The 12,137-nt window shown below is 55.4% G+C and overlaps 1 protein-coding gene across 2 annotated transcripts in view; it reads right to left on the bottom strand.

Annotated features, from left to right (window-relative positions):
- The window catches only part of PEAR1 (platelet endothelial aggregation receptor 1), a 58,425-nt gene that overhangs the window by 18,419 nt on the left and 27,869 nt on the right, over positions 1–12,137 (bottom strand). For both annotated transcript variants that reach the window (XM_054010723.1, XM_054010724.1), the window contains exons 2-5: positions 4,662–4,757; positions 3,339–3,443; positions 2,629–2,729; positions 1,210–1,302 (exon numbers count right to left, since the gene is read on the bottom strand). In XM_054010723.1, the coding sequence (XP_053866698.1) occupies positions 1,210–1,302; positions 2,629–2,729; positions 3,339–3,443; positions 4,662–4,756 (394 nt within the window). In that variant the 5' untranslated portion in view covers position 4,757. The remainder of the gene's footprint in view (positions 1–1,209; positions 1,303–2,628; positions 2,730–3,338; positions 3,444–4,661; positions 4,758–12,137) is intronic.

A 12,137-nucleotide genomic window follows, 5' to 3' on the forward strand; every position in this document is an offset into this window, starting at 1 on the left:
ACTCGGGTTAAGGGGAGGGAATTTAAACAGGGATGGTTTAGGCTGAATCCGGGGAAATCTTCCTAAGGGAGACGGACAGGGCCGACGAGAGGGGCGGGGGGGGGAAGCTGGTACAAATTACTGGGGCCCGGCGGTCTGGAAGGGGGCCCGGGGCCCAGCTTCCCCCCCTTCTCGTCGGCCCTGTTTAGCCGGTCCGCCCTGTCTGCAGGGGGCCAAAATTTTTTTTCACCGGGGCCCAAACCCGCTCTCGGCGGTCCGGGAGATGGATCAGAACTCTTAGCCTCAGCTGTTAGCAAAGGGCCCTGGTCCTGCGCCCCCTCCCACTCCCCCGACGTAGAGGCTCGGGGGCTGCTGTTTGGGGAGTGTAACATGAATAGCGGGAGGGAGGGAGAGAAAGAAAGAGTGAGCCATGGCAGACAGATCGAGAGATGCAGTGACTCAGTGGGGCTTTTGCCCACAGCTGGCTGCCCCTCGCTGAGGGTACCCTGAGCAACCCCCTCCCCTCCCGTCTGGGCCATGGGCTGCAGCCCACTCCCAAGCATTTCCTACGCAGCCAATGACCCCCAGCTCCCGGGAGCCGCCCCCGGTGCGTGGGAAACCACTGCCTCGGGCCCCTGGGCCCAGGGGAAGGACGTGGCGGCTCAGAAGCCGGAGTCTGGGTTTAATTTGGCTGCAGGTGGAGGGGGGAGCGGAGACCCCACCTGCCCTGGGCCCAGGCCGGGATGCCGGGGGGCTGAGGAGGGGCCAGGGCTGGCCAGGCGGGATCCCGCCTTAGCACAAGTACCTACGGTGCCTGGCGTGCTGATGGCTGGCCTCCCCCCTCATGTGTCCCCTAAATCCTAGCCCACCCACCACCTCCCCCCGTAGCCTCTCCCCCATAACCCCTCCCCCCTCACTCCATAACACCCCCATTCCTCACCCCATACCTCCCCCACCACTCTGCCCCTCTCCCTCACACCATAGTTCTTCTCTGCCTCTTTGTCAGTTCAAAGCCAGGCCCAGCCCCAGGACCCCCCGTCGGCTAGCGGTCACCCCAGCGCCTGCTGCCTCCGGCGGACCCGCCCGCAGGTGTCTGCAAGTGACAACTCCCCCACCCTCAAATCACTGGCCAGGCTCCTGGGGGCAGAGCCACCCCCTTCAGCTATAAGGCAATGGCCCCGGTGCGCCGACCCCAGCCCGTGGTGAAGGGGCCGAGCCTGTGGTACTCACTGCTGGAGCAGTCTGTGCCCCTCCATCCCTGTTCGCACTGGCACTGGTCGGGAGCCACGCACCTCCCATGGACGCACTCCTTGGTACAGCTGGCTGCAGGGAAGGTGGCAAGCAGAGGGATTCAGTCGGGCTTCTCCAAGATCTTGTTTTATTAATGTCTAACCTGGCATTTCCAAGGCACGTTTCACCCCCAAATGCTATAGACTGGTATCACCCAGCCGCCTCTGGGGTGGAACATGGCAGCTATGTAACAGCGCTCAGCAATGCTGCCCAGAGATCACTGGGCCAGCATTGAAATGCAGCCACCTCTGGGGTGGAACACGGCAGCTATTTAACAGCGCTCAGCAACGCTGCTCAGAGAGCACTCAGGAAATGCAGCTCCCTGCACGGTGCTCGGCAATACTGCACAGCTATTGCTCCCCCAGCACCGAGATGCAGCCCCCACAGGTGGCGGATAACCTGGCAGCTGTTTAATAGCCACGCAGCACCAGGGATCACCCACCCGGGTCTCCCTGACCTGCAGCAGGGGACCACCCCAGTGAGTTGAATCACAGCGCAACCCACTGCAGGAAAGCGTGGGAGCCCCCTATAGTGACCAGTCCATAGAGGAGCCTTCCACTGCTTCCTCCCAGAGTCAATCACCTCCCGCCCCCGGCTTGGCCGAAGGGATGCAAAGCTGATGAAATATAGCAATGATTTATGGTCTGGTCTGAGTCTGCTGGGGCGAGGGGGTGGGATGAGGGGGCTGTCTGTGGGGATCAAGGGAAAGTTGCCAGGGGACAGGCAGCCTGCTCTCAATCAGGCCTGGAGCATGCTGGCTTCCCAGCATGGAGCCAGCTGGAAGTGGCCAAGAAGGGTCCCATGGTAGCCAGGTGGCCCGGAGCCATGTGTCTGCAGGAGAGCTGGCAACTAAACCTGTGGCATGGAGAGAAATCTGAGAGGGCCGGAAGGATGTGGGAGGATCAAGGAGTGCAAGACAGGACAAACAGCAAGAAGCTGTAAAGAATGTGCGTCCCCTCTGGGGTGGGTCCTGACAGAGGCCACGCTCGCTGGATGAACCAGGGGCTGCTGGGTCTCTCGAATCCATTACAGAGGTATGATTTCTCAGAGCGCAGGGGAGACAGGATTTGTTTCAGGGCACACAGTGGGGAGCGAGGGGGCTAGGAGAACTGGGCTAAGCAGACAGGAAAATGAACCATGACCCCCATTTTAGAGATAGGGAAACTGAGGCACAGGGGGGTGAGAACGTCGCTCAGGATCACACAGCAAATCACTTACAGAGCTGGAAATGGAACCCAGGAGTCCTGTGCCCCGGTCTGACCGCAGGCCACCAGGCAGAATAACGCCACCAGACCCCTTCAATTTCTGCAGGAGCATCGCCCCCTGGGGCCCATTAATGACTGTCAGGGACGGACTTACGGACACAAATATCTGCGCTCTCGTAGTAGCCCTGGCAACAGCGGTACCTCTTCCGGTAGTCAATTTTCACCGCCTGTCGGTACGCTGTCTTGTACACAATCCTGTGCCACACAGAGTAAAAAGCAGAGTGACCCCCATATGCAGAACATTTATAGAGAACAAATCACACCTGGGGAACTCACCGCCCCAGGAGTGTGCTAGGGCTCACCCAGAGAATTTACTGTGGTGAGGTCATGTCAGGATTACTGCCACCGTGCTATATATGGCACTGACTGATATAGACAGAGTGTGGGTTACCCAGCCCCCAGGGTAGAGTAGGGGTTCATCAGTGGAGCACCATGCTATCCAATAATTCTGGTGTTAACCTTTGGAACTCACTGCCACATGTTCCTAACCAGCAGAGCAAACAGCAACGAGATAATGTTGGAGTTAATCTGTGAGCCTCCCTGCCTCAGACCGGTTCCAGGTGAGCTCACCGAAATGGGAACAGACTAATGTTAACCTTTGAAACTCACTGCTACTTGTTAGTAGCAGGGTCAAAACAGTGGAACTCACTGCTGCCTGTTAGGAGTGGTGTCAGCCTGTGGGACCCTGCTGCCAAGGGGCTGTGCTGGGGTAAGCCCGTGGGATTCCCAGAGAACTCTTGGGGACAGTGAGTGGTGGGTCAGAGGACGTTTGCCACATCCCCTAAGCCGAGGGGCGCTCCTTACTTGTGCTGGGTGCACGGCTTGAGGAAACTCCAGGTTCCATCACACGAGTCCTTGGAGGCCTGAGCATAGGGGTGGGCGTAGGACTCCTTCGTCGCCGTGGTGAAGCTGCCGGGGAAAAGACAGAGCCACTTCAGTGGCAGCCCAAGGACGGCCAAGGGAAATGGCTGATTCAACTCTCCTCACTGTGGCAGGGCTGTGGCTTAGTGACAGGGGCTCTGCGCCTCCCATGCAGGACACCCGGGGTCCAGTCCCTCTCCTAGCATCCTCATGGCAGCAGCTGGTGCCTTTGGAGCAGAGACACAAGGTTCCTGCCCTATTCCTGGGGACAGACTGCAATGAAGCAAGGTCTGCCAACTCCTGGTGCTTTTCATAAAGCCCCAGCTCCTGGAGTCATGAGATTATGGGGGACATACAGCCTTTTTTTAAAAAAAGGCAAGCTATTTCTAGCCATCATGGTTGTGAAGCAAAGCTTGAAATCGCGACCCCTAAAGGCTGAGACACCAGGAGACAATTTTTTTTTTTTTTTTTTAAATCTCATGATTTTTTTTTTGGTTCCTGGGGGTTATGACTGGGGGTTGGCAACACTGGTACCAGCACCTCTAGAGGCACGGAGGGATCATTACAGCCTGGAGCTTCTCAGTCCCTGGAAAAGGGCTATTTTCCATATAGATACAGAGACAACCTCAGGTTAATAGCCACACCTCTGGGACCAACAGCTCCTCTGTACGTGACAGTGTAAACGCTGGTCAGGCCAACCCTGCTGTGCTCCAAATATTACCATGTATTGTCGCTACAGAGTGTGCTGAACTCTTTACAGACATGGACCTAGCCCAAAACAGGGTCCGGTGGCCAAACACCTGCACAGCTGTAACCAAAGCTGACAGGATCACAAGCAAAAGGGGTTAACATGTTAACTGGTTCCTTGTACTCCCTATCTGACTGTCTGTCTCCATCTGTTGTCTCGTGTCTTCTATTAAGCTTCTTGGGAGAGGGACAATCTTTAGGTTCTGTGTCTGTACAGCACCTAGCACTGGGGGGAGGGGGGAGGAGTCTGGTCCGTGACTGGGGTTCCCAAGTGCTACACAATACAAATAAGACATAATAAGAAGAAAAAGGGCGAAAGAGATAGAGATGAAAAGAAAAAGGGTGAGTAAGGTAAAGCAACACAGAAAGCAACACTGAAAGCAAGCGAGGAAGAAAGGCTCCATTGCAAGGATCGGAGATGAACGCCCATCGAGAGGTCTCAGGGGAGCAGAGCGGAAGGCCTGGACCCACACACCCATTTCACCCCGGGGCTCCCTTCCCTCCCCCCCCACTCCTTACCTTTCCCAATAACTGCAAACATTGGGGTCGCTGGGGTTGAGAGAGGTCACCAGGTGCATCTGCAGCCCCAGCAGAAGGACCACGTGCAGCTTCATCCTGGTGGGAGGGGAGAGAAACGAAGAAGAGTTGACAACGAGGAAGAAAGCCCAAGAAACTCACTGTCAAGAGGGTCACAGAGGTGGCTGCCCACGCTACAGGTTTTGTAGTGAGGCCAAAGCACAAAGCTCTGCTCCTTGAGCTAAAGGACGAACTTTGTTAGCTGGTAGCAGTAGTAGGTTGTTATCCACTTTGTGTTAGACCTGCAGATGTTGCCAGGAGCTTTGGGAATCATGCAAGGTTGCTCTGCACCCCTGGAAAGGGGGCACATCCTGTTTTATTCAGGCCCGAAACTGAGCCAGAGAAGGACCCAAACCAACGCTGCCAGTTCAAACAGAACAAGCTGTAACAAGTCCACCGAGACACCCTGGCCGACAGTAAAGATCGAGCCCAGAGCAAAGGTGCCAAAAGCACAAGCTCCTACCACTGGGGGTAAATCCCCCCGCAGTGAGTCAGTAGCAGGCCATTGAAGTGAACGGGGCTGGCCACTCGTTAGAACCTCGTTCACTACAACATCAACTAGATTGCGCACATCGATATACAACGCCACCCCTCCCCCCGCCGGCTTTGAGTTCAGATCTGGCTTTGACCTTTGTGGTCAGCCCCTGTGTCTGTGTTGAGGGTAAAATCAAATCCCAAATTTGAGCATCGCTGAATATTCAACCGACCTGTGCGCATGGCCCCCACCACACCAGCCCCTCCAGAGTAATTACTGACCCCTCCCGCCCCGCTGCAATGGGATGTTGGACACCTACCAACCTTGACACATCTGCCCTAAGTGACTGGCCCACGATCTCACACAGGGAACCCATGGCTGAGCCGGGAACGGGGCCCAGAACCTCAGCCCCGCTGCGGTCCCCTGCTCATTGAACCATCCTTGTTCCAATGCACTGTGTTCACTCTAGGTAGGTTCTTACAACCCTCTCATCCCCTGGTCTCCGAGCTCCATCCTTCCATTCTAGCCAGACAGACAGTCCCCAGACCGGGAGGGGAAAGCCACCGGGGCTGAGGAAAGCACAAGGCCGAGCCTGTCTCCCCAGCGTGACGGGCGCTTTTCTTAGCTGGCTTTTCGTGTGCGACGCCAGCCTCTTCCCCGCCAGCCAGCTGGGAGCTCGGAGCAGGAAGCGCGGTGTGAAAACAGGAAGCAGGTTGTGTCGAAGATGCTTCCCTCCCACCCCGGCTGATGGCACCTCCACATGGGCGGGCGGCAAGGGCCGCATCAGCCCGAGACTTCTAAGAACACCACGTCCCGGCTGGGAACAAAGCAGGCCTGCTCGGTCCCTGTCGCCAGGCCTGAGCTCGCTGTTACATCCCACGCCGCTCTGTTGCCTGCTCGTTGCCTCTTGTCTTAGGGTCTGTCTACACTGCGGGTGCAATTCCCAGCTTGGGCAGACATGCGTGCGCTTGTTCTGTGCACGCTAGCTCATGAAACATAGCCCTGGAGCCTTGGCTAGACACCCAAGTACGTACCTCGGGTCTCGGCTGGGTCTGTTTTTAGCACGATCAAAGCTAGCAAGTGTACATTTACCTGAGCTGAAATTCCTGCTGAAGGTGCTGTGTGGATATAACCTTGTATGTAGACACCAAACTCTTTGGGGCAGGAATTGTTGTTTCATTGTATACAGAATGGGAAGAGACTGTCTAGGAAGGAGTACGGCAGAAAGGGATCTAGGGGTTATAGTGGACCACAAGCTAAATATGAGTCAACAGTGTGATGCTGTTGCAAAAAAAGCAAACATGATTCTGGGATGTATTAACAGGTGTGTTGTGAGCAAGACACGAGAAGTCATTCTTCCGCTCTACTCTGCTCTGATTAGGCCTCAGCTGGAGTATTGTGTCCAGTTCTGGGCACCGCATTTCAAGAAAGATGTGGAGAAATTGGAAAGGGTCCAGAGAAGAGCAACAAGAATGATTAAAGGTCTTGAGAACATGACCTATGAAGGAAGGCTGAAAGAATTGGGTTTGTTTAGTTTGGAAAGAGAAGACTGAGAGGGGACATGATAGCAGTTTTCAGGTATCTAAAAGGGTGTCATAAGGAGGAGGGAGAAAACTTGTTCACCTTAGCCTCTAAGGATAGAACCAGAAGCAATGGGCTTAAACTGCAGCAAGGGAGGTCTAGGTTGGACATTAGGAAAAAGTTCCTAACTGTCAGGGTGGTTAAACACTGGAATAAATTGCCTAGGGAGGTTGTGGAATCTCCATCTCTGGAGATATTTAAGAGTAGATTAGATAAATGTCTATCAGGGATGATCTAGACAGTATTTGGTCCTGCCATGAGGGCAGGGGACTGGACTTGATGACCTCTCGAGGTCCCTTCCAGTCCTAGAATCTATGTGCAGCACCAGCTATCATAGAATATCAGGGTTGGAAGGGACCTCAGGAGGTATCTAGTCCAACTCCCTGCTCAAAGCAGGACCAATCCCCAGACAGATTTTTACCCCAGTTCCCTAAGTGGCCCCCTCAAGGATTGAACCCACAACCCTGGGTTTAGCAGGCCAATGCTCAAACCACTGAGCTATCCCTTTTAGCTCATGTAACAGGACGCTCATTCAAGCTGGGCAAATCGTAGCTCACTGGCTATTCCAAAAAAGTTTTTTTAAAATGTGTTTCAGGTTAAGCCGAAATTTGTTTGATATTTTCAGTGAATCAAGAAGCCAGGGGGAAAAAATCACTTTGGGTCACACAAAAAGTTTTGTTTCGATTCGGAGCATTTTCTCCTGTTTTTTTCCTTCATTTTTTAAAAATTAAAATGAAAGACATGTTCTAAATGACCAGCTGCTTTGAATGGAAAAAAAAATCAAAATGTTGCCTTGTGAAAATGTGCAAAATGAAAGGTTGGGATTTTTCCAGAATGTCTTTCTTGTTTTTTCCCCCTGACAAAACGATTCAATGAAACTGACGCAAATTCACAACATGTTTCGGTGTCGCCAAATCTGAGCTTTTCACTGGGAAAAAAGTTGCAGTTGAAAAATGTTGGCTAGCTCTAGTCCTGATTTCTGACGGAAACCTCCAGGCACAACTGTATAACGGTTCCCACCTCCCAGCACGGGAGGCTAAGACGCGGCTGGACAGTCTGCGTTTTGGCCCCTCTTGGCCTCATTCCCCTCACACAATTGTGAGGCTGCCTCATAGTTGTGCTGAGCCTTGATTTGTTATATACACCCGTGTATCAGTGGCAGGGAGGAGCTGGGTGAAGAACATTCACAGCGGAAGCTCTGCTGTGAAGCAGAGACCCCGCAAGGTACATGGCGATCTGGGAGTCAGGACTCCTGGGTTCTATTCCTGGCTAAGTCATGTCCCTCCTCTGTGCCTCGGTTTCCCCACCTGCACAATGGCGGTAATGCTTGGCTAGCACTTGGAGATCCTTGCATGGAAGGCTTTAGGGAAGGGCAAAGGCTTATTCTAAGCACGCTCTGTTCAGGTTCCCCTTTTCGCTGTGTGAGGGCCAGCGGCCAGGCTCAAAACTGCCGCGTCCCCACGGCAACGCAACCCCCCTGGATAAAGTGCACATTAACAATTCTTCTAGCATCGTCCTCTGCACTGGAGAACCGAGCCAGCCAGGCCAAGAGGCATATCCCCGCCCTGTACTTGGCTAGCAAAGCGGTCCCAATGGAGGGCGACGTGTTGCAGAAGTCCAGCATCGGCACTGAGGGCTTTGGGGCGGTGGGGTCAGGCGGAGAGTAGGGGGCTGGGCTGAGAATCCCAGGTTCAGTGGCAAGGGAAAATGAGTTTGCTGCAGAGGGACAGATTGAATCATAGGGTAACGAGAGAGTGAACGAATTGTGCATTATAATAGATATAATATTATAATAATAATCAGCCCTGTGCACACGAGGGGTTCAAAGGGTTTTGTAAAACATAACCAATTGAGCCACATTAGATATCGTTATCCCTATTTTTACGAGTGGGAAAAGGAGGCCCGGGGAGGCAAAGTGATTTGGTGATCCAGGAGGACCCAGGCGTCCGGTCTCCCAGTGCCTTCCTTTCACGACTAGGACCGCTGCCTCTCCATAGCAAAGTGGTCTCGATGGTACAAGACAGGGCGATGCGCCCGCGCAGGCGGAGAGAGTCTTTGGCTGCCTGGAGGGTGCGAGACTAGAATAAAAACATAAAACTTTCTAAAAAGAAAAAAGCTGGAGTGGGGGCGGGCTCTCAAATCCCCTGATGAGCGTTTGGCTACTCCGTGCAAACAACACACAACTCCGGGCCCACCCGGAGCCCCCAGGGGCAGACCCGCCCCTGGCTGGAATCTATAATTAGAAAATGATTTGCGTCGATTTTAAATCAAGAAGCCATCTGGCTCCGACAGGCCGAGCTCAGACTTTAAGTTGCAAGAGCCGATAGAAACCCAGTCCCTTCCTCTCGGAGCTGGTCTTGACTGGCCTGAGGAAACCATGGCTCGGAGAAGAAAGGCTACTCTGGGGCAAGGGCCTTGGATGAGACAGGAAGGGCTTTATAAACTCTCCTGCTTCAGGACTGGAGCCGATGTCTCCCTGATAGGGGTCAGGAAGCAATTTATTCCATAGCTGCCTCCTGCAAGGTTTCCTCTGAAGCAGCTGGTGCTGGCCAGCGAGACAGAGAGAATCCTGGACTAGATGGAGCAGTGGTTAGGGTGCCAGCCTAGGAGTTAGGACCCCATTGGTTCAATTCACTACTCTGATACTGACTCCCTGTGTGACCTTGGGTGCGTCACTTAGCCACTCCGTGCCTCAGTTTCCCCATCTGGACAACGGGGCTAAGAGCACTGCCCTGCCCCACAGGGGTATTGTGATGAAGGGGGGGGCACAGAAGCGCCTCTGACAAACCCTGGGTCTGTTCCCACCTCTCTCTGGTTTCTTACCGTAGCCCAGTGGCCTCGTTGTTCAGCAGCAGACATTGTGCCCCATGCGCGTTACACTGCCCAGTCGGTGTCCGCCAGGATAGCGGGTTTGTGCTGTGGGCACCGGTCCGCTACGAATCAGGCTGAGGCCCTTCAAACTCACTGCACGTAGGTGGGGATGCCTTTTAGTGATCCGTCTGTATTGGGATCGGCGACAACCCTGAGCCAGACAGTGCTCCCCCTGCTGGTGAGCTGGCGGCTGACAACATCTCCTGCGCTTCCCGATATAGACCAGCACAACCTCTAGTGTGGACGCAGTTAAACCAGTATAAAGCCGCCTTGGACCAGTATAAATGACTCCCTTTCCTGTGCGGGAATTACTATCCCAGTATAAACATCTTTCTGCCAGAACTGCTGCCCCCACACCAGGGGGGTGTCCCCCGTTGACTCGGCTGGGGTAACCCAGGTGCACGGCCAGGCCAAGGTGTGGGTACAGAGGGGCCCTGCTCCTCGGCTCAACATGCCGACAAAGTCAGAGTCAATTAACGAGGGTGGATCCCAGGGGCTCTAACGAGCTGTGCGTTTCCCTTTAAAGCAAAGCCCCCATCTCCCTATCCCCTTGTAGCAGTGGGAAGGCAAAAAGACCACACTCGCATGATGGGAGGGGACGGGACCGTCCCACTGACAGCAGCCCCACATACCCCCTCCCCCAAAGGGGAGGGTGGGTTAGAAGATTCGGAGCGGGGTCCACTGTGGGCACACTGCCTCCCTGCCCACCCACACCCCCGGCTCCTGTGCCCGGCCTCCCCACCCTTCCCTGTGGCCAGAGCAGGGAGATCGGCACTTTGCCGAGGCAGGCGCTTTTTGGGGCCTCCCGCCCTCTCCCCTCCTTCCGCTGTCCCCCCCAGGGCCCCGTCCTGCGCACGGACCTCCAGCAGCGCTTCATCTGTGCCCTCCTCGCTCGTCCGCCTCCCTCCCTCGGTTGAGCTCTCTGCTCTGCCACCACTCCCGGCCCACGACCCAGGCTGGAGCCGCTGGCTTGCCCGAACCGTTCCCGGAGGACGCAGGGAGTCAGGGCGGGACCCTGCCCCAGGGAACCCCAGCGCCAACCAGCCTCCCCCATCCCGATCCCCTTGGCCTCGCCACCAGCTCACCCGGCGACAGGGGTGTTCAGATTTTGTCCCTGGAGAGGAGGGAAGGAGGAGTGGGGAGCAGGTGGTATCTGTCCTGTTAGGGGCTAGGGGAGAGGAGGATGAGACGGGAAAAGTGGGAGAGCTCCAACATGTTTCATTTTCACCCCCAGGATCAAGGAGACCTGCTGGGCCCCGAGCAGCAAAATGTTCTTGATCCGGCGTTTGAAGGGGTTGGAGCCAGAGTTCTGATCGGAGACAGCTGCAAACCTGAGATCCGGCCTGGGTTCCGATTTCAGGCACCCCAAAAATTAAGAGGTGTCTAGATTGTGGTGGGGTCTAGATCCAAACTGCCTCAAAGCTGCGGGGGGGGGGTAGGGTTGAATCTGAGGCTATGACTGGAGATAGCAGAGGCCAGATTGCGAACGCTCCTGATATCTGGAGGGGATGGGAGCGGATCCAGACCCGAGCTCTCTCAAAGCGTGATGGGGGTTTGGATCCAGGGGCTCTGGGTCAGGCAATAGCCCCTCTCAAAGGCAAAGGAAATCCACCAGACCGTAGGCCCCTCCTTACTATCTGCATTACAGCAGCACCTTGAAATCAAGGTCTCCTTGTGCCAGACGCTGCACGGACCCTGTCCTTGCCCCAGAGGGCTTGCACGAGACACCAGACAGACGAAGGGTGGGAGGGGAAACTGAGTCACGGAGCGAGGCGCTGATTTGCCCAAGGTCACCCAGCAGGTCAGTGACAGAGCCAGGAATAGAACCCAGGTCTCCCAATGGCCAGTGGACCAGCCTAGCCACTAGGCCACACTGCCTCCCATAGATCTAGTTGCAGAGTTAGGCGCTGCTTGGTGCCTTTAAAACGTTCCCAAACACCGAAACAGCAGCCCCCGGAGGCACCTGCGATTGATTAAGGCCAGAGGCTGCTGCTTCCTGCTGGCTCCCCTCTGCACATGATTCATGATTCCCCCCCCACCCCCCAACCACGCAGACCACCCCTGTCGTGGGACCCCCTCCATAAGAACAACAGCTTGGAACGAGCCAGTTCCCTCCCTCCTGGACACGGCGAGGCTCCAGGCAGGCAGGTGGGGGAAGGGGGATGAACCGCCCCCGTCGGAGCGCCGACCCCTGGGGCTGGATTGCTGGCAGGATGGCTTGGACCAGAACCCATCGCTGGCTTCCCCGGGGTTGGGTTGGACGGCTGAGTATACACCATCTAGAGCAGCAGCCCCCGTGTGTCTTAATAATCACAACCAGATTCGTGCAGTTTAAAACTCCTTCCCCCCCCCACCCTTTTCTTGACATGGATGGAATGTTTTAACTCATCAGAGAGAAGAGGCTTGCACCCTAGTAGCCGCCGTACCGGCTCTGACCATGCTGCCAGCTGGTCGGTACCCCTCCCTTCCCAATCAATGCAACAGATTCCCCG

The sequence above is a fragment of the Malaclemys terrapin genome, chromosome 21, assembly GCF_027887155.1.
Source record: "Malaclemys terrapin pileata isolate rMalTer1 chromosome 21, rMalTer1.hap1, whole genome shotgun sequence".
NCBI classification, from domain to species: domain Eukaryota; kingdom Metazoa; phylum Chordata; order Testudines; family Emydidae; genus Malaclemys; species Malaclemys terrapin.